The sequence below is a fragment of the Taeniopygia guttata genome, chromosome 5 (genome assembly GCF_048771995.1).
Source record: "Taeniopygia guttata chromosome 5, bTaeGut7.mat, whole genome shotgun sequence".
Taxonomy (NCBI): domain Eukaryota; kingdom Metazoa; phylum Chordata; class Aves; order Passeriformes; family Estrildidae; genus Taeniopygia; species Taeniopygia guttata.
Window position 1 is genome coordinate 3,662,136 of NC_133030.1, and position 23,148 is coordinate 3,685,283.

General features: G+C 36.2%; 1 protein-coding gene across 1 annotated transcript in view; it reads right to left on the minus strand.

The window, feature by feature from the left end:
* CCDC73 (coiled-coil domain containing 73) overlaps positions 1–9,989 on the minus strand; it is a 55,906-nt gene extending 45,917 nt beyond the window's left edge. Inside the window, exons 1-2 of the mRNA XM_072929444.1 lie at positions 3,877–9,989; positions 3,364–3,510 (exon numbers count right to left, since the gene is read on the minus strand). Of these exons, the coding sequence (XP_072785545.1) occupies positions 3,364–3,495 (132 nt within the window). The 5' untranslated portion in view covers positions 3,496–3,510; positions 3,877–9,989. The remainder of the gene's footprint in view (positions 1–3,363; positions 3,511–3,876) is intronic.
* Positions 9,990–23,148: the final 13,159 nt, after the last annotated feature.

The following is a 23,148-nucleotide window of genomic DNA, read 5'->3' on the forward strand; positions in this document are numbered from 1 at the left end:
CTAACTTTAGTTTCTGATAAAACATTGTTAAATTTTCATAGTTACAACAGTTAGCAAAAAATAATAGCCACATATATTTGGAATCTATTCTCAAAAACTTTCTTTCAGATGCAGAGACACAGAAATTTGTACAAACCACTATTTTTCCTTTGGAAATTTTTCACTGGTCTGTCCCTGACTCCACTGCAGAGGTTACAATTACTCTTTATTTAAATCTCTTCTATCAAAATATATTTCTAGAAAGGCCGGCATTGATACTTAGAACACTCTCCAACTGCAGGTATTCAGTTCCTAATCAAAAGCCACATTATTCATAAACAGAGAAATTACCATCTAACACACTGCTTGCTGACTTGAACAAGCCATGAGATCTGAAATTCAGTGCTGTTTATTCTCTTAAATCCACATACCTACATTTTTTCCCCAATACTCAGCTATCCTTGTGTCTGTCGTTCTAGTAAAAGAATTCCCTAATTTACACTCAGGTATAAAATCCAGTTAAAAGGCTGTTAGGAAGAAGGCACTCAGTTGGCTGCAGAGCAAGACTGACAGACATGGAAGCAAGTGAAGGGATATCCAGCACAAAAGGATCACTGGCTTAGTCAGTGCTAGATGAGTGGGAGAGCTAAACTGGAAAAAACAAAAGATACTCTAACTACTGGAGTGTGAAGTAATCTCTGAGGGGCAAGGGAAAGAGAAATACAATTTTTTTGCGGCTTTTAATTACTTACATATTCATATTATGTCAATTCCTATGAGGAGCAAAGACCTTGTGAATAGCCAAAGGAACAAAGTGAAGCCGCATCAAGTATAATCATTTAAGCAATTATTCTTCAGAACAAACTTGCACAGCTATCAAGAATTGGGATTTCCTTTGGAAGATGAAACAGATGTACAGTCCCTTACTCTGAGCAACTCTTCTAAAGTACTTTTGAGAGTTTAACTACAGTATGATGACATTGAATAAGGATTGCAACAAATCTCTCAAAATATTTTCATATTTAAGAGTTTGCTTTTTATTAGTTTCACACAGATAATTTCATCCACAAATTTATTTTTATTAATCTGAATTTGTGCTGCAGCTTAACCAACCATTCCAGACAGTTTATTAAACTCAAAATACACAATAGGCCCTGTCCCAAAGAGTCTCCTGTTGAAGTGGCAAGCAAGACCAAGAAGGGGAAGAAAAACAGAAGCAAACAGAGGTAAAATAATCTCATCTGAGGCCAAGCCAGAGGTCAAAGACAAAACTGAGAGTAAAATCCTTGGTACTGGCTCTAGTGCCTCCCTCAGGTTATCAGTCAAGTGAACCTCACAAGGAAGTGGGAGAAGTAGCAAGAAACCTGCAGAATTTTCCATTTTACTCCACTTTCTGATGGAGCGGATGAGTTTAAGTTTAACACACAGCTTAAGTTTGTGTGTTTCATTCTTGGCCATGGAAAAATTAGCATGGTGCAAGACAAGAACTTTAATTCTCTGAGTTATCCCTGTATTTTGGTCTATGCACTACCTTTCTCTCAGGGCTGATTAAAAATTTACAGAATAACCTCACATTGACTAAATTTGGAAGAAATTCATAGCTAAAATTGGGAGAGCTTTTTTTAGGGGCATTTTAAAACAAAAACAACCATACAAAATTCTACTTAAAAAGATAAAAAATAAATAATAAATAAGCCTCATTATTTAATAACTCTTGCTTCTTCAAAACACTTGTGTTTTATATTCCAAATTTCAAATATAGTAAGCCAGCAGCCCTGAACTACCAAAACCAATCAGGAATGCATTAAAGGACCCTCCAAGATTTCAAACTGGCTGTCAGTAAAATGCTTACTTTTTTATCTAATTTTCTAACTAAACAGGTAAATATATACATGCATGTATATTTTTCTAGGGTAAAGAAAAGCACAGCTATTTTAAAAACTTGGGGCCCTGTCTTAATTGTGAAATTGGCTCTTAGCATTTGCATCAATTTTGAACCTAAAAACAATTTCAAGGCAAAAAATTACTCACCCTTCTAAGACAACTTTTACAAAATCACAGTCACAAACTCTTGTAGTACAGCAGACACGAAACAGGCATAAAAGCCCAAATAAAAATGCCAAAAGATTAAATCCCATGGCACTCCATGAACACTTTAGGCTCTGACCAAGTGTATTAAAAGTGCAACATTGAGTTAACCATGTAAATTCAGCTAAGCAGTTTTATAAAGAAAAGTACATTCTGATCATTATAATAGTATAATATAGATATGTATATATTTAATTTTATTATATATAACAATAGAGTTAAATTATTCAGTCTTTTAATAGCAAAATAGTTTGACTAGACTAAACACATTCCATTTTAACACAGGTCTGGGGATCACACCATGGGGGCTTTAACAATACTACACCAAGAAAGTACCATCATGTAGCCTTTCTCTCTTTCTTTTTTTCTTTTTAATGGCAGCCATTCTTTTGTTATAGCTTTTAAAGAGAGGATTATAGCATTTCATTTAGATCAAAATAAGCATAAATCAAGCATGTCATCAATACTAATATTTTAAAAGTAATAATACACATCTTTTGAACAGGTCAAATTTATCAGATGAAGAAAAATACACTTTAGGTCATTCAATACACACAGGAGTTCAGAAACTCTAAGGGGAGAAATAGAAAAAAATGTTTACATACACACAACTGAAAAAGTAACCACAGAAAAATACAAGTGACAAATTAACTACAAGAAAAAGCAGCTGCCTTTACCAGCACAGAAGCAATTTTACCTTCGTACTACTACAAGATGACTCAGCTAATTTCAAAAACAAAATACCCCCACCCCTAATACTCAATACACTATTATTGTAGGGGTCTAGCTCCACAGATTAGCAATGTAAAAATGGTGAAATAAAGTGGTTTTAATATGGCTCTTTGCCCGCATAGGTAATTCTGAAAAGCACAAGTAAACAGCCAAAATCACCACTTTTCTGGCAAATCAATTATGAAATGAGAAAGACTTGGGGACTTGGAAAATGCTTTGATTCTTCTTTTCATTTTGTATCAAAGACTGCTGTTAAAGAGAAGAATTATAATGAAAGATAATAATTTAATGGAGCTTTTCTCAATAGCCTGAGTATCAACCCTTGCAACTTCTTATGTTGTTACAGAAAAACCAAATTCATTCCCATACAACCTTTTTACCTTTGTTCTGTCTACAGGGAAATTTGTAACACACTCTATTATATTTTTAAACAAAACTCTGGTTGGTGAATCACTTAAAATACAGCATGAGGTTTAACCACGTTTATGCAGCATTTTCTGTGATTAACTACATAGAGACAGAAATATGACAAAGAAAGACCAAATCCAATTTAAACAAATTTACCCTTCTTATACGCAGTTCTTCTATTGCCTCCAATAAACTTGTTTTGAAGTCTAACAGTCGAATGGAAAGTAAAGTCTCTGATGGACTTGGAAGAGTAGAGTCAAATGCCTGTGCTTTAAAGTCTTCATCCATTCTTTGAGCTCCTTTCTGCAAAATAAAGACAGGTATTTCCAGTTTATTTGTGAAAGAATACTCAAACTGCAAAACCTTCAAATATGGAGGCAGAATCCTTTTGCAAAAATAAAACTACTACTTATAGATACTATGTCATTATCAATATTTTCATTTTAAAGTAATGTGCACTACTGTAGAAAAAAAAAGAAAACTGTTTTATCACAATATTTATTCACAATATTCCTTTGCTTCTCCTCTGTATTTCTTGGCTTGATTTTAGTTTTAAGCAAAAACTTTGATGAGCAGACAGGAGTAGTACAGTTTTTTCCATTGTTACTGCCCTGCACTGACATGAAGGTGCTGCAATGTACACGTTGCCATGAAAATGTTGCTGCCTACCTTCAAGATGTCAACGATCACAAGACAGGCCCAATTTTAGAAGAGATCTTTGGTCTGAAATTAGGGACTTAAGGTAATGCTTGCAATCTCTGCACCTGAATTTTATCAAGAAGTCTTTCTCATTCTCTTCCTAGAAGATCCTGTACCAAAATGTACTCTGAGCCAGCTGCATCAACTGTTGTCAAGCAAGGAGTTACACAAACAGAAGCCCCAGGTGTCTCTGCAAAAACAAAGCAGGTTTATTAGAGACACCAGAGGCGACCACAACACTCAACATTTTATTCACAAAAATGTAACAACTGTAGGTATTTCACTTGTTTTCCCCAGATTCTATTTTTTAATCCTGAGACTGCATTTTCAGCAGTGCACTAGAACACAGAATGCTGTCCCTGCCAGACACACCCTGTGTGTTTCTGCACTGAGAATTACAGAGGCAGGGGTAGAGCACAGGAGTTATGACTGACCTGGCTGCTGCCACAGAACCCTTAGGAAGGAATTCCTGCAGGAAGAGCAGAGACCTGGTCTGTATCATGGGGCCATAACAACTACAAATCAGGGCTCACCACTTTTTCTTCTGTTGTCTAAATAAAACCCTAACATAGATCACATTTAAGCTGCTTGGTCTTGGATAATAGATTGACTCCTTGCTTAGCTGCCCCACCACAATATTATTCTGTTAGTAAAACAACGGTTTTGCTAAAACCAAAACACTCAGGCTCATTTTTGTCTTTCATTTTAAAACATATGATTAATACTGAGCTGTTCAATATGAAGTATATAAATTCTTTTGTCAGTGTCAAAATGTATATGTTTGAAGGACTTCTGAAGAGGCAGCAAATAAAGCCTGAATAAGAACCATGTACAAACATGTAGCACTTCAGGCAACAAATCTGTTGTGTCAATGTGCCAACATGAATCAGGCATTGTGCAGGCAATCTGCAGACATTGTAGACTGAAGCTGTTTGGATTTTTTTTTTTTTTTAATGTAATACTTTAGGATAAAAATCCACTATTTCTATTTTAGCAAAAAAACTTTGAATAAAGTAAGTCCATCTGTCCCAAAAGCACATTAAAACTTTTTGTTACTTTCATTCAAGTGTTCAAAATTATTTTCTTACCAAAACATGCTGTACCACTACATGAAGAACTACCACAAATGTTCGATATAAAGTATTGGGACATGACTATAACAACAAATCTAATAAAAATGCCAATATTATGCACAATAAACTACGCACAGAGCCATTTGATTTCACTCTTCATCATGCTAAGGGTAAGATTTTTACAAGCATAATGTTAAAACATGACACATGGTTTAATGCTATTGCTGTCACTGATGTTCCAGGCTTGGAGTTGGTGGAATCCCACAGTGATGAATTTTTACAAGACTGTGCTGTTATCAAATGAAGAAGCTGGCAGGCTGTGTTAATAAGGGAAAAAAAAACTTGATTCAGAAAAAGGATTCACCCTACAAGAACAGGAGCACCTGAAGAAGTGCACTTCAGTTACAAAATTATTCCTATGCAGGCCAACCAGTAGAAGAGTGTACATTAACTGATACACATTGGGGCTTGTGATTTTCCTTCCTATCACAGAAGCAATCTGAGAATCCTTTTCCCAAGGGGATATTTTCAAACCAATGCTGTACTCCAAGGAACAGAAGCAAAGGGGCCTCAGGCATCCAGGGCTTTCTCTCAGCTCAGTGGTCTCAGCAGGAGCACTTGACAAACAAGACTTTCCCTCGGTAATGCGGTGAGTGCTGATAAACGCTCTGTGAGTGAAGCTCATTGAGTCCTCAGCCAGCCCTTCATGGTGACAGCGCTGTTTTCTCACGGGCAATTTGCACTCGGGCTGCTTTGCCAGGACTGCCACAAAATGCTTCACAGCCTGCTGCTGAAACCTGCGAGCTGCAGGGGGGTTACACACTCTCCTCCTGCCCTCCTCCGAGTTCCCCTGCGGTCTCTTCCACCTCCGAGAGCTCAAAAAACTCAGCACCTGCCAGGGAGTTTACATTGTGCCTGACTAGAAACAAAAATATACAAAATATAATAATAAACTTTAAAAATCATTTTAATTATCCTTCATATTATTGAAATCCCTGCCTTTGATATCACACATTAACACAACAATCCAGAGCTACCGTAAAGATAGAGGATAAATAATAAATGCCCTTCACCATAGAAAATACAAAATAAAAATCTTCTGTCAAATCAAAAAGTTATTTCCAAATAATGCACTTTTACTTTAGCAACCGGCATTTGTCACAATACCTATAAAATAATTTTTAAAAAATCTAAAACACACATGTGATAGCATTTTGAAAGTGAAAGACTACATTTCCTATTTTGAAGCATTTACTACATTTGCTTTCCTACTATTCGCTTTAAATTTAACAAAATAAGGACAAAAATTACTTTTTTAAAAGCACATTAAAAAATCCATTTTAACACAATTTTAAGTGCCATAAAGGGCTTTATATCTTTGAAAAGCACTTATTAAAAATTACATCTTAAATACCCTACACTAGAAAGTAAGCTAGCCTATAAGCCTGATAGGGGTCAGGGTAATAACACAGAATGAACAAATTACACTGTCATTCCACTTAAATTATTTAAGTTATTTAATTTGACCTGTAGATAGTCTCTTGTCTTCTCATCATGCCTGACTTTTAAGTGGGAGGTCTTCATTCATGATGATCCTTTAATGGAAGCAAAGCTTTCTCCATTTAACCCATGGTGTTATCAATCATGTACAGGGATAAATGAGGCTGTAAGATTTTGCCAGTATCACAAATGACACTGTGACCTGAGGCCAACATCTTTATTTGCTTCTCCAGTGATTCACTTCAGCAGATATTAACCAATTTTATAATCCATGAAAGGCAAAATTAAAGGACACCATCCATAAAACAGAATAATTCCTATCAGCAACAAAGTGATGTCTGTATTATCTTATAAATTATATGGCCATACAGTGTGGTAATGTAATGAAGTAAAGATGGTAATAATCAAATGCCTAGGGCAAATGCTAATATGCATTTAATCACACAGCATGAAGCCATTTGTCACTACAGTTGAATGCATGTGTACATAAAATACATGAGTCACGTCCTTATTGTTATAGTATAACAGCATCAATTTCACACTATCACTTTACCACAATAACAACTGCAGGCTTTGATATTAACTAAAACATTCAAACGCCAGAAGTGCAACCAAGAGCAATATCTTACAAAAACCGCCTGGAAATCTTTTCCCCCTGCTATTTAACTTAACACATTCCAGCAGTGCATGTGTGCAGAATTTGATAGTATTTCTCTACAAAACCCCCTTCAGGAACATTTTTGCAACACTTTGAGTTTTATTTTAGAAACAGGGTAATTTATAGCATTTCAGTATAGGCTGGATCCATTTTTAAGATTGTTTCTACCTTAATAAACAATAATTGATTTTATTTATTTGTTTACCAGTACTTATCTTACTTACACAAGGAGACAAAACATCTGCTCCAACATAACCTAAGGTGTTCGCAAATGCTGCCTCCAAAAAAATTACACTAAAGCATAAGTATTAAATTCTCTGCTTGGTGAAACTCAGGAATGAAAACATTAATGGATAAAGTTTATCTGCTTAAGTCTAATAACTTCTTATTAAAATGAGGGCAATAAAAAGGTATCTATCCCCACCAGATGCAAGTACAGAAGTTACAAGAATCAGCAATATCACCTCTGTGCTTCAGCCTACTAAAATTGATATTTCACCTGTAAGAAACATTTCCATGACAATTTGTGAAAAACAGTACAAAAGTTTATGCAACTGAAATGAATTCATCCAGGCACAGAGCATACCTAATACACTCACATACACAGTTGTGTCCTGTTAAGAGCCAGGATTTAAATCTAAATATGCTGAGTTATTCTATGGTCAAGATGTTAGTGCTGCTGTGGAACCATCAAGTCAGGTTATGGGGTAACGAGCATAATCCAGATTTTTGTCAGGTTAAACTGAAGAGTATAAAACACTGTTTGCTTTTAAATGAAATTAATTTTTTAAATATTTATACAAGAATTGGCACAATACCACTGAATTTTATACAAGACATACATATTATAAGTAAATAAATAACCTCTGTAGACAGGATAAGGTTCCCCTTATGATCATTAAAGGCTGGAATACATTTAGCAGCTCTGCCTGTTTGATAAAAAATAAAGCAATAAGTCTTACATACATCTTCACTCTTCAAGGAAATGTCTTTTTGATACTGTTCAAATACCTTCTTGTTTTGGAGAGAACTAAAAGATTTGTCTAGAATCCATTGCTATATCAAAAAAACAAAACCAAGATAAATCCTTAAATTCCGTTGATTTTCTGAAGTTATAGCTCAGATGTAAGTTTAGGAATTAGAAAACAGCCAGCTGTACCAAAGGGGCATAAAAGCCCAGACTCCATCATTCTGCCAGGAAGAGCTCACCAGAAGGAACTGGGAAAACAAATCAGATGTTCATTATTTTCCAGATTCCACACATCATGTCTGTCTCCCATAAGCCAGGTGGGATTCCTGAATGATAAGAAAACTTACGGGCACGCAGTGTCATAAAATGTGGACTATAACACAACTGGGTATATGGCCTCTGTAAAGACAACTACAGAAAAGACAACTAGAATAAGCTACATTGTTTAAGAACCATTGCTAATAACCTGTATGTAAAGGTTTAGGCAGCCTAAAATGTATTTTACTGGGTCTTAAATTTTTGGACTCAATTTGATTTTAAAAAATAATGATAATTTTTGAAGGCAGCTTTATCCCTATTACTATTGTTGCTTTTTTTTCCTCTACTTTAAATCCAGAGATTTTCTGTTAGGTAGGGTTATTTATTTTTAAGTTTCTACAGGCTGAAAAATATTTAATGCAGTTATGTTTGACCTTGCCTAAAGTTTGATCCTTCAATTTACAGACTGATAGACAAACGTTATTTTTCATTTTCTCCTCCATCCTCCATCCCACATCTTCCTATAAGAATTATACCACCTTTGGTGGGAAAAGCAGCAATTTGTGTGCACCAGACACCACCTAAACCCAACAAGCTCACTGGGTTTGCCCAGAGTCCATCTGGACAGCTCCAGCAGTGCAGCCCCTTTGAGCTGTGAAAGAGCTCCCATGCCAGGAGCTGATTTTGGGATGCAGAGGGCTAAAAGGGTTGACATGAGAAGCATACCCCAGATTAGGGGGTGTAACACACCCTCTTCAGTGAGCTCTGCTGGTTCAGCCTCTGGTCTGTTTCCTTTGAGGTAGCTTCTTTTGCAGCTCTTTCAGGTTTTAGTTGAGAGTAGCTCCATTCACACGTACAAATGAAAGCAAATGAGCTAAAGAGTGCAGGTTCTCAGAAAGGCAGGGATACCTCTAGCAATTCCAGAAATCACATCTCTCTATACAACACAGGGCTATCTAACAAAAATTCTTCCTTCCTAAAAGGGGATTTGCCATGCAACTTCTATTTTAAAGATGCCCTTCTACAGTTTTATTTAAAAAATCATCGTATTTACTCATTGTCATCTGCAATTATGATGATCTACAAATCATTATAGAATCATACAAGACAAAAAAAATTCCCTTCGCAGTCCTCAAAAACTTTAGAAGTTATCCACTTTTCAAAATATCCCTGAACTTTTCAGTTTTCAAAAATATACTGCCAATCTTACAAGACAATTTGTTCTAAAAGCTAAGACAAATACACTTGTGGTGTTCATTTACAAACAATTATGCTCTTCCTAAAAACAGAACATCAAGATGTGGACTCTAAAAAGATTCAAAACCAGAAGACAATAAAAATCTAATATTTTTATTTCTGTACTCAGATTATATTAAATCAAAAATCATTTGAAGGAGGAATGAGACAAACTTGTGTCTTTTGAAAGCAGAGGATTATACGATTTTTAAAAATTTTACAGTAAATCAGGTAGCATTGTCAATGCAGAGTTCTTATTTTAAAGGACTGCTTTATACTCATTTTATTATAAATATTGTTTAATACTAAAGTTCCATAGAATCTTATTTTATCCATACATTACATAAGTACACACAATGTAAGAACACTTGTCCCAAGTTGGGCAAAAGGTCTCATGAATAACAAACAAAAATCCAGTTAAAAGTCTCTTCTATTGAATTAAAGTGAACAGTAATTCTCTTCCTTGACTTTGCAACTTGGGGATTTTTAAATCTTTCCTGAGCAAAAATTTGGATTGTATGCTGCTTTTTCTCCTGTAAGTGGCAGTGTGCAATTTGTGCTGGGACAGCACATCTTTGGAGACCAGATTGCTTCGTCAGGGCTTTTCTGGAGAACATTCTCCAGCCTTTTATCAGTGCATTAATACTACTTTGCTGCACCTACTCTCAAAAAGTAGGTGTATTTACCTTTTCCATGTGCTTCCCTATATATTGAGTTTATATTTTTATTAGCTTACCTTAACTACACAGGACAGAATCATCCAGAGGGCTCATGACAGAAACTCTGAAACAGACAGGGTATAAAATACAAAGTAAAGAAAGCACAGATGATGTTCTTTGCCACTCTAGCAGCTGAAGACTTAAAATAATAGAGGTATACTCCATATAAGAGATATCCTACAATTCAGCACATCTTATCCAAGGAAAAGATTTGTAAACATGCTCATGCTTCTTGTTTTCCAAAGATAAGGCAGCCCTAGTCACATCAAACTGCCCTTATCTCTGGTACTAGCAGTTTCTGGCCTAAAATCAATGGTATTTGTTTAACATTTCGATAAGTGTGAAGGTTTTAAGTGTGGAAGCTGTACACTTGTTCTGAAGTTACCTTTCTCAAAGCCTAGGAAAGTATTGTGTCCTTTTGGGCTGGGAGACCAACACTGGCCCCATAAGAGAGCAAAACAATTGTCCTTAAAAACTTGCTTTGGAATCTTTGCTGCCAAAAGATTCTGAAACAATCTGCTGAAACAGATTGTTCCTGCAATCTGAAACAATCTGCTGAATGACACAATGCTTTTCAAAGTTTCAGATATTAATGGAATTGTGGGAAAAGCATTAAACAAAGAACTCTCAGCTGCTAGAACCCTCAGAACCCTCAGATTTTCTTTGTCAAGAAGCAATGGGCCTTGGTGGGCTGTTTTGCTTTTCCTGATTTCCTAGAAGCTTTAAAGTGGATTTTTTTTCCCTCCACATTTCCAGCTCTGTTTCAACATGTGAATTTAAAAAAAAAAAAAAAAAAAAAAAAAAAAAAAGAAAAAAAAAAAAAGGGAAGCTGAACAACACATTCCTGAGAAGAGCAAACTGATGACCCAGAAAGCATATGGGAAAGTCCCTCTGGGAGCCCTTTTTTATTCAACCTGCAATACTTCATGCTGCTGTGATAAAAGGGGTTCCAATAAATTATTGCACTGCTCCAAATCAGCTTCTGAGATCATAATGCAGTAAAGATTACTCCCATCAAATACAGAGCTATAGCAAATGCAATTGAAGGGTGAAGTTTTAAAGAATTTTGTCAGTTGCTCCAAAGTCTGTTAGCTGCCTGTTGAATTCTGGATGAAATTTAAAAGACTGGAGCTGCTTGCCCAAGTACTGCCTTGCTTGGGATCTGCCTTTTTGCCCCCACTACAAGAGGTTGCCTCCAGTAACTTGAATTCTTTTGATGAAAATACATAATCTTTCAGAAGCTAGCCAGCATGTTCCAAAAAGAGGTGATTAAGTTTTCATATACTATAATTTGGTTAGTAAAGCTAACACAGATATATATTATCAGGATCCTTACTTTCTGTAATCAAAAATAATTACATATTTTATTTGTCTTTTATAGGACATTACTATAGTAACACCATACATAATAACTGAAATTTTTTTCAACCACAATTAAAATATTACTAAAAATCTAGCAAAAGATACCTTAACTCATTTCAGCTCAAATTAAAAGAGGAAACCATAAACACCAGCACTCTGATTAAAACTGTAAAACTGTTTCTGCTTACAGCATGTTTGTCTGTGGGATTAAATTCTCCTCCCTTAGCCTTTTCATCCTAATAATTTTCAGTACTTAGTCAGCATGCTCTTAGCTATTGGTATAGAGACACCAAGTGAGGAAGGGATTGACAGAAGTCAGGTTTACCCAAACTTTACCGGCACAGGAGCCGAAAAGCAGCTCGTGTCCGTTCCAAACACCATGCTGCCACCTAGTCGACATCCAACTGAACTGTGCAGTCCTGGGTGTACTGCAGCTACAGCCACGGCCACCGAATAAAAATCGAACTGTTCTCCAAATAAATCAGCCCAAGACTAAGCTGCCTGAAGCACCGAGAGCTCCAGCGAAATTCCGTGTCCGGCAGTAGCGCCCTGCCAGAACAAAGAAGGCACAGCTGCAGCTCTCAGTGCTGCAACACTGCAAAAAGAGTGGATGTGCTCAGGGAGCATTCCAAGCTGCTGCCTGTTTGTAATGATAGTGGTGGAATACCTCTAACAAGTGTAAAAAAGGAAATAATTAGTACCATCAAGCAGGGGATCAGTTCAAAATAATATAATATAAGCAAGTAACAGATTTGTGCTGTGCCAGCAAGTTCAGGCACTATTGATATTTAACCTCTTTCCAACAGTTTGGGGGTATCTACTTTATATCTGGAAAGAACTGATTTCCCTGAAGGCTGGTTTGTTTCCTTTTTTATCCTCTCTCTTCCTTTAAATGTGTCTGACAAGTATAACTTTTTCCTCCTCAAACCATTCCTCAACACAACTTCTACCAACATTGCTATTGGTGTGCTATTGGTACTTAACTTATACCGACATTGCCATTGGTGTGCTATTGGTACTTACATGGTATCCCTATGATAAAGCTTCAAAAGGAATTATATTATTCTCTCCGTGGGGCATGATGTATGAAAATTGTTTCTTGGCTGCCTGAGCATTATTGATAATGTCAAGATTAGTGACAAAAAAATAGACTCTCATCATAGGAAAAATGTCCTAATTTTTTATGTCTGCATCTCACTTGCTAAAGTAGGAGTAAGGATGTGCCTGCAGCACCAGGTTTGGAACAGCTCCCACAGGAGGCCAAGAATGGCAGCAGAAGGCAAGGAGCAGCCTTGCACCAGAACACAATGTTTTATGTCTCCTCTCCGTGCCACAGAATCCCCAAAACCCCAGAACAGCAGAGAGCAGGCAGGAGTCCGCCTCCTTCTTTGGGTACCCAGCCTGATACATGATCAACAGGTACAGAAGGCAGGATGCATGAACTTTCTGTAAAAATGCATTAGAATACCATAATTACATTACATTGTGACGAAAACTTGAATGCAAAAGGCAGAAGAAAGAAAAAAAACAGCAACACTTCGAAGATGACACAAATACCATGAACATGGTACTTTCAGAGCTCTCTTTCATGTTAGCCTCCACCATGAACATGAAATATACTAATAGAAATCCTCAGTTAATGTGGATGTCCTATATATTTGTTCTAATTCTTAAGTGAATGACAAATTAGAATTTCCCTAATTTTGCAGCTCAGAGTTGTTGTTTGCAGCTCTACTGTTGTCTACACATTTAGTTTGGGTTTTTTTTTACATTAAACATATATTGCCCCAGCACTGACAGAGATGTCCCAGGTGTTCACGTATTTTCCTCACAGTACTGTGGCAGGATGAAATGGACCGTATACCCAGAGGCAAGCAGCCTGGCTAAATTCAAGCAGTATTTCCACATTCTGCATGGGGCATGGCATAAACAATCCATACGAAAAGCAAGACACTAAGCCCTACATACTAAAATCTAGCAATGACACCGCTCTCCTCAGGGCAGGCCCAAGACGCTAAGAGCGCTGCAGCCGCCCAGGCCCAGCTGGAAAACTGCTTTTTTCAAAAAAAAAAAAATACTAAAAAAATTATAAAAAAGAGATAAAATCACACACACCTTGTTTTCCCTAGCTCCAGGGGGAGGTTGTTCTCTAGCAGCAGCAGCAGCACAGAGCCCCTGTCCCGCACTGCGGGCAGCGGCCGCGGCGCCTCCCGGAGAGGCCGCGCTGCCCTCAGGGCCCCGCGGGGCGCGGCAGCGGCAGCGCAGCTCCGTGAGCACCGATTTCACCTTGTTCCGGGACAACCGGAGCAGGACGCCTCACCCTGCCCCGTCTAGGCGCAAATCTGCCTGGAAAGAGCCGTAATTCCAAACCCCTGCCCTTCCCCAGGCTCCGGGCCGGCACGCCTGGTGCCCCGAGGGAGCAGCAGCGGGACGGGCACCGTGAGGGGCTTGGGCTGGGCAGGCTCACAGAGCACCAAAGCACAGAAACGGAGTTAAAACACCCAAATCCTCCCTCTGCCGCTGCTGACACCACCAATGCCTTTTAAGCCAGAAGCCCGCTTGGTTTTCATGACATTCCGGACACTTTTTTTCTCTTCTCATACGTGCCACTAAACAGTTGTCAACAGATGAGTATTCTGCTCCAAGTTTGGGTCGTGAGCAGATGAGCATTTTGCTCAAGTTTGGGTTGTGAGCAGATGAGTATTCTGCTCCAAGTTTGGGTCGTGAGCAGATGAATATTCTTCTCAAAGTTTGGGTTGTGAGCAGATGAGCATTTTGCTCAAGTTTGAGTTGTGAGCAGATGAGTATTCTGCTCCAAGTTTTACTTTTTCCCAGACATTTGTTGGTTTGTTGTTTGGGTTTGTTTTGGGGGTTCAGGCTTTCTGGCATAATGAATTAGATTTATTTGACTTTATTTAAGCTGTGACAATATTGTTCAATTTTATGGCAGGTTAAAATGCACACAACAATAAGGAGAAGGTGATTTGAGTTTTGGGCTGAAAACAGCCCAACTTTGCTGGAATACAAGTGGTAAAGAAAATGCTTTGTAACAAAATCAACATTTCCAAAGCACTCAAGCTGTAGAAGACATTTTTAATGGATTACCTGAAAGAACATTATTAAAATGATGCTCAGAACTGTACTCTTACTCAGTCCAAATAATTTGCCATTAAAATTGTGTTTTCTTGGCTGGGCAGCATCATCAACACAGAATACCAAAGGAATATTCTCAGAATGGTTTGTCAAACTCTGCTTTGAACATTCACAGAAAATGCTAAGAGAATTAAAACTGAAAATATTATATCCAGAAATTTTCTTAAAATAGCACTATATAATGAAACACCACAACAACTTAAAGTTTCATTGAGAACAATTTCAAAATTTTATGCTGCTAGCTGTTACCATAGTGTCAGCTTATGACTTTACCAGCTGAATAGTATTCAAACTATGCAATTGAGAATAACTTAACATTCATTATTATAATTATTAACATATTAATAAATCAACACTGAACAGCTGCATGGAAGAAGGCCTAGACATAGGGGGAAGAAAGGGGATACAAAGTCATAGAAGTCAGGCAAAGAACAATAAAAGCTATAATGAAAAGTTATGCAGGACCTTATTTATCAAGGATTTATGTTTAACATGAATGCAAGGTGAAGTTATCTAATAATTGTTTGTTAGGATCCATTAATTTTGCTTGACCAAACTTGAAAGAGGCAAAAGTAAGGGGGATAAAGAACATGAGAAATAAATAGGTTTCCAGCAAATATTTCATTTCCTGGACAACAGGAAATAGAGGCGACTTGCAAAAATACATATGCTGTTTTAAAGAAAACAAAACACAAATCCAAAGGCAATATAGGAGACCTTTTTACTTATTTTCCTCTCTGTGCTAAAATTCAAATAAAAATGTACAAAAAGTTGGTTTTTATTTAAGATGGTTTGTATTTCACTGGAGTACTGTCATCAACAACAGCATGAAATGATCATTTCCCTAAGTTTTACGTTTGCCAGTGTCTTTCAGTAAAATCTACAGCAAATAATTCTGCATATTTCATGTTGCATATAAATCACACTTCATGGAAAGATAATAAAGTCACTGTGGAATAAGTTGCCTTTTTCCCCCCTGAAATCCTGAGATTTACTTGGCAAAACCCAAAATAATAATTTGACACAATGATACCTGGAAACATAACATTTTCCAAAGCACAGGTCGGAAAGCATTCCTCTGCAGAAGTCTTTAAATGGTGATCTGGATTGTGATGTTTGTGACTAAGCACAGCACTCCAGTCCTCAAAATACACTTGGTAGTGTAAAGAATTAACATGCTAAGCAAACCTTCGTTATCCCTCTAATGGTTTTCAACAGGAATTCCAAGTGTTAATCACGCAAGTGTATACTTAAAAAGAAAAAAAATCTCTTTCTTGAGGAAAAAACAAGTTAATTTTAAAATCTTTAGATGTCATCTCAAATCTGGATCCATCTTTATTGTAAATATCTGCTTTAGGTCATGTGCCCATTTTTTAACCACAATGTATACTTCGTAGTGAAACATAGCAACCAAATGCTATGTTTCAATAAATTTCTTTCTTGGCAAAATGCTATTGCTAAATTTAACCCAATTTCTATTAATATATACTTGTTGAGATATTTCATACAAAAGTAATGTGAGAATTATTTAGCAATTTTGGAGTCCATCAAATACTATTTTAGGAAGTAATATTTACAGTTATAACAGTTTATGTTGCATTGCTTGAGTTGGCTTGTTTGCTTTAAAGTTCCTTATGTACAAACAGAACTCTGGGGTAATTTGGACGTAGTCCACCAAAGAAAACATTAACTTTGTCTTTTCACTTTAAGTTATTTTAAAATTAGAGAACGGAAGCACAAATTCTTACAGATAATACAACTGGTATTTGTTTGGTTTAGTAACAACCACATACACTTCCAAACTTTATATATTAATATTTCCACATTCTTATGCTCTAAGAGGAGTTTCCCATATAACTAAAAAAAAACATACTGAGATGGTATTTAATGCTGAGCTTGCCTTATACAATATGTGTTATACAAGCAATTTAGAGATGGTGAAGATGTCCAAGTGAAAATGGAAACAATCCTCCTATTTGGCTTGCATTTACAAAACTCCATTTTATTGTTCCATAAAAAAATGGAATCTTTTCCATTCATAATAATTTCATAATAATTTTTCTGTGCCTCTTTAATATGATCAGACCAGGCACTGGAAAGAAAAATTCCATTACAGATGGACTAGAAGAAGTGGACTGTTCTTTAGCCTTTCACCTTTTTTGTGTCAAGCTCTCAGAATCACAACAGAGCACTTGTCCCAATAATTTTTCCCATGTTCTTCCAAATATTAACTACGTTTAGACTGTTGCTTCTTAATTCAGCATCAGCCTTTTTGTGATGGTTTTTGACTAAGCAAAATGAGTTTACGAGAAATACATCTATATTGAAACACTTAGGTATTGAAATATTGTGAATGAGATCTACCAGAAATATTAGGAAAACTAATCACTGGGATTAATTTTTGAAAATCATTAATATAGCTGCATACAAATATCAAGATGATAACAGAGAAATATCAGGAATACAGTCCTGAAAGACACACTGCTCCTCTCCTGTTGGAAACAATGGCTCTTAGAGATATTAAAAGAACTACTGAGACAATTGTGTTGCACATGATAGGGAAGAAAAATAAAATATTCCCTTCATGAAGAGAATAAATACTTATCTCTTCCTTCCATATTAAATGGGTCCACAGGTCTTCCTACCCTGTTTTTGCTATTTTGCTCAAACCAAGGGGTGGGGAAAGGAATACAAAAGAGGGAATTTTGCTTATTTACATTATCCCTACATACTAAAAACATGTTTATGGACTCCTATCTTTGATTTATAAATCAAATTTCAGTTTCTGTGGTCTCAGTTCTTCCCAAAAAGCTTCATGTGTTAGATCACCTTACAGCAGCTGTATTTTATGTGCTTCTTGCTCTGGACATCTCCCCATTTTCTGAATTATTCCACATTCACATCAACCAACCAAGCATAATAAAGCTCCATTGTTCTGCCTGTTGCAGAAGCATTCCTGATCAAGAAATCAATTAAATGTATACTTACCCTGTAGCTTTTTGCTATCAATGATGCTATTCACAAGCTGTGTACACAATGAGCTGCTTCACTGAACACTACTCACCATCAAAAAAAGATTAACCCCCCCAAAATGTCTGCTACAAATGACAAGTTTCAAAACTATTTTTTTTTTATGAGAACTGCCTCCTTAAAGGAACACTTACATCATCCCATGATTTTCTTACATTAAGGACATAAACTGCTCTCATACTCTCACTTGTGCAGGAAGTGTCATTTAATAAATAAAGAAATAAAGCTGCTTATGTAGGTCAAAAATCTGTCTTAAGAACATAATACTGAACATCCATTTCTCAACTACTCAGGTCCAATACAGTAAAATATCATTTTGACCTGTTTTTCAATTATAAAACTCTGTCCACACATATTCCTAGAATTACAAAATGGTATCAGATTTTTAATAAATTAAATAAACATAAGAAAATCCATTTCTTCCATATTTAGTTCAAATAAAAAGGATGACTTTTTGATAACATAAAACCCCACAAATGCTACAAAGATGTATAAAGTCTGTCACAATACTTCCTTAATATTTTTCTGGAATTTTTAAAAAATGGGTGTGGGATTTTTAAAAGTATTTATTGTTATTATAAATAATAATATATAGTTTTCTAGATTTTTAAAGATATAAATTTATTTTATAAATAAAATTTCTTTTTTCTCTTAAAAGAAAACCAAAACTAGCAAACACCATCAAAGTCAACAGATCTAAAATTAGAACATAAGGAAATCTGAAAGACTTAAAAGGACTTGAGTATTTTTTGTTTTTCATAATTGTGTTGCACAAAATAAGCTGGTGTAAGAGATTAGGGGGAGGGGAAGAATCAGAGACTCTTTGGCTGACTGGATGCGTTACATTAATTTCTTAATATGTGAAGGAGTGGATTACCCCTCTAACAGCAATGGGAAATTAGTTCCTTTATTTCTTCATTAAGACTGTGGGAGGGAAATTAATTTTCTACTCTGATTTTCAAAATTAATTGAATATATCTTTATTAAAGTGATAAATATATAAATATACTTTTTGGTTGAAAGAACTCTCTAAATTAATCCTAAACAGATGTTTTCACAGCAGTTTGGTAGCACGTGGTCTCTTCTTTTATTGGTTTCACTTTGTGATGTTATAAAAAACTCTGAAAAATAGATTACGCAGTGTAATAAAGATGTTTATAGGAAAAAATCATCTGAAAAGAGTATTATAAAGAGCAATTTCAGTATAATTAAATAGCATATTGTTAAATCTTCCTTGCTTCCTACTCTGTATTATTTTTGTTCCTATGTTCTTGCATATTTCATTGTGCACTTCAGTGCCTATGCTTTCCAACATAGAGGTATATGCATAAAATTTTTTTTTATTGCTTTTATAAGAAACCACAGTTTTTAAAAGCATCATCACCTAGTCTGAAGTTCAGGCAAAGTGCCTTGAGGTGCCTTCTTGTGTGTGTTGGTTCTTGGAGGATTTTATGGAGCATCCAAAAGTTGTTCACTTCACTTCCTACACCTGCAGTTTTTATATGTGTTTGTACTGTAAATGTATTTCCTGTGGTGTACTTACACCGTGGCATCATGATTTTCCTTTATTTAGATTCTTCAATACTCTTTTGGGCAAAATCAACCACCTCAAAGTGACTTTATGCCAGTAGTATTTTTATTTAGCCTTCCCTTGCATAATTGGTATAATCATTTTTGTAACATCTTTCTTATACAAAAAAGTAAATCATACACATTTTTCTAGAGAACTTGGACAGTTCAGCATTGGTAAAATAAAAACTACTAATGACAATTGTGATGCCACCACAGCAGAATCTAAGAGCTTATAAAGGAAAGTCAAATTTGCCAGGCCTTTAAAACCTTCATCATCCTTCATGTACTTGTGGCCTAGATGCTCAAAAAAGCAACAAAATTCATAACAGATTAATAACAGAATCCTAAAATTTAATTTTCCTTGTGTGCCTTAAATGCATTTAACAGACAACAGAATTTCTCATCCCTTGTTAAATTACAGTTGAAACTCCATCCTATTCCATGGAGCCTCTGTCTCCCTACACAAATAAGTAAACATGCCCAAAACTCTATCAACACACAGGCTATTTACATTTCATTTTTTATTTTCAGACTCAAACGGTCAACTTTGCAACTTCTACCATCTTTTGCATGAATTACTGTATTATTCTTTTCTTAGAGAAAAATCTAAGAACTAAATCAGAAGACATTCATTTCTGAAATTGAACTGCAGTCACACCCAGACTCATGGTATGAAAAGGTTGGATACAGTAAATAATTAAACAATGTGGGGAAATCCAGCTGATGTCCTCACTAGAAGTTAAAAGGAAGATCTTTTTTGTTTAGTAAAACAAACAATATCATAATTATGCACACAAAGAGTATAGGGATTAAATACATAAGATTTATGTTGCACAAAAGCAAGACTGCTCAAAAACATTCAAACACCATGATTCAACACTCCCGTTTCATTCATTCCACTGGAATAGCTCAGCTCTTTCACAACTGCCAATCACAGACTTGCAAAATGCACCTGGGAAAAAGAGGTGAAACAAGTGATTCACTTGTTTATATAATTTACTGCTTGATCACTGGCTTATTAAGAAAAAAATTTGAGCCCACAGAGCACCTGCATTAATATGTTAATCCCAATTTACAAAGACAAAATAAAATGCATCTTTGTCCAGAGAAAAAATTTATTAATGCATAGAGATGAAAAATGTTTCAACTCTAGCTCCTCTTTAAGGGAGCATGAAGAAGCAGAACAAAAGGAAGTCTGGATAAAAATCAAACAGCAGACAAGATCTCAAATACCTGAGGAAATGAGACAATGGTGAAATAATCAAAGAAAGCATCACCAAAACTCCTGTTCCTTAGAGAAGAAAATGTATGAGCCACACCATAATCAAGATGGTCCTTTCTGTTGTGGAAGCCCCTTCCAATGTGAAAGATTGGAGCCTCTCCCAATTATTTACTGCTGTTTTAATTGCCTCATGCATCTATGGAGGAGGCTGTTGAAGGCCCTGCCATCCTCCAGGTCACACAAATTCCTTCTGTCACAGGCACAGCAAAACCCACCACATTAAGTCCCTTCTCCCAAGACATCTTTTTAAATTAAAAAAAAAAAATTGCTCCCCAAGATCCAGAAGCAAGGAAACTCCATAAGACTTTTCATATTCAACTCTTCAATCTCCAGATAAAAGAAAAAAAGGAAATAAAGGATTTTATAGAAAGCATCCTCAAACCACCTTGAGGCAGGGCTCAGTAACACTCTCCAACACACAGCAATAGCTTTGTATGAATGTGACAACATGAGGTTCTCCTAAAGCACAAGTCAATTAATTACTTTCTCACCTGCCCAGAGTAATACAGATTACATTCCCAAGAAGGGACTCTCACTAAGCATTAAAGTTTGGCATCCACAGTGAAAAATATTTTGCCTTTGATAGAAATGTCAAGAATTTTATATATACCTGAGATGCAGTCACTAAAACTAAACTAAATTCTAAAGCTCACTAAATTCTGCTGGAAACAAGAAGGATCCATAAAACAAAAAGAGACAGAATTTCTACCACTACTCCTTGCTGGAACACTCTCCATAGACAGACTGCTGAGCTGAATTTTCTGCATATTTTTCAGGCAGAGAGACTATTTAGGCAGCTTTTCATCACTGATATTATTAAGATAATAACATTTTTCAGAAGAACATCTGTCTAATCTAAAAGTGTTTTTAGAACCAGCTTTTACAACACAACAAAGAATGACTTCATTCTCAACAGAGCTGGCTTTGCCTCACATGTGTGGAATTCTCTCATTTGGACTAAAACCACCAAAACTTTTATTTGATTACTTCTTCAAAATCAGTAATATTTGCTTTACTCTTTATATGGGTGTAATGTCCTTGGTCATTTTCCAGAAACAGTAATCAATATAAATCAATATTTAAAAAACAGCACAATATGCAGGAAAAAAAAATAGTAAAATGAAAATGAAAAACAGTAAAAATGTGATCTATTATCTATTATAAAATGTGACCCTGAAAACCATTCTATCTGCTTAGATAAATGCACCTCTCTCAGTTAAAGTTGTCTTCTATGCACCACTGCAAATAAGTTGAGTTTTTAAGATTACATGTCTAATGAAAACTTACAAATCCCTTTTTCATTGTAAGTCTTCAAGCAACTCTCCCACAATCACAAACAAGTACCTTGTGGATCAACCAAATCCATACCAAATAGAAACTGCCTGTATCACAGCAACAAACACAAAGTTTACAAATAGATCTCCACGGCCACCACAGTAAGTGCCAAGCATAATGGAAACATCAAATCTTTTGCATTAATGCACATCAGAAGCTGCACTGCTGCTGCAGCTGTGCAGGATTAAAACACAGCCAGTGCTACCAGTCTGCTGCTACATCACTTCACCTACAAACAATCCATTTTGTTAGAAAATTAAACCTTTCCAAGACAGGTTTGATAACAGATCCTCTGCAGGGACATTCCAAATTTTAAATGGAAGTGTTGCAAGAGAAAGCTGAGAGGCCACCACACAGATCCCTCTCCTGTGAGCCAGGAAAGGAAACTGGTTAAACCCAAGATCTCAACTCCACAGAGAAATGGGTTACTGAGGGAAACAAGGGAACACAACAGAAATAGCTAAGGAGCTAAAGAGAAATCCCAGAGCTCAGAAAGTTGAGCTCGAGTGGAAACATCAAGGCTTGGATGCTAGAAGACAGTATCGCAGAACCAGAGGATGGTGAGGCTGGGAGGAGGTCAGTCACTGAGTGCCTCCCACCCCCAAGTGGGGACACTGCTGCCAGCTTTGCAAATCTCCTTGGACAGAGACCCCACAACCTCTGTGGGCACCCTGGATCAGTGCCCAGTTGTGGACTCTTAACTTCTTTTTTGCCAGGGTCAGGATTAAATGCATGAGATGGGATTTATTTCTTGTTGGGACTCAGATGTTTATCAGTTCTTATCTATGTTACAGTCACACAAACCCTGAGTTCTACAGCACTTCAACAAACTAAAAATGGAGTCCTATCTCCCTCTCTGCAAGGCCTTTTAAGGATAAACTGTCCCATTAAGAAATGACACCTAAATTATTTTTAATTTTAACCCAATAACCAACCACCTGTGTCCTGCAATGTGGACTTTTTTATCCAGTTACACAAAACCACCCAAACCCATGGCGAAGAAGGTGAAGAAGAAGGACCAGCCACTGCCCTAAACCTCCATCTTGCTTTATATATATTACTATAGTCTAAATCCTTAAACTCTGAGTTTTCCA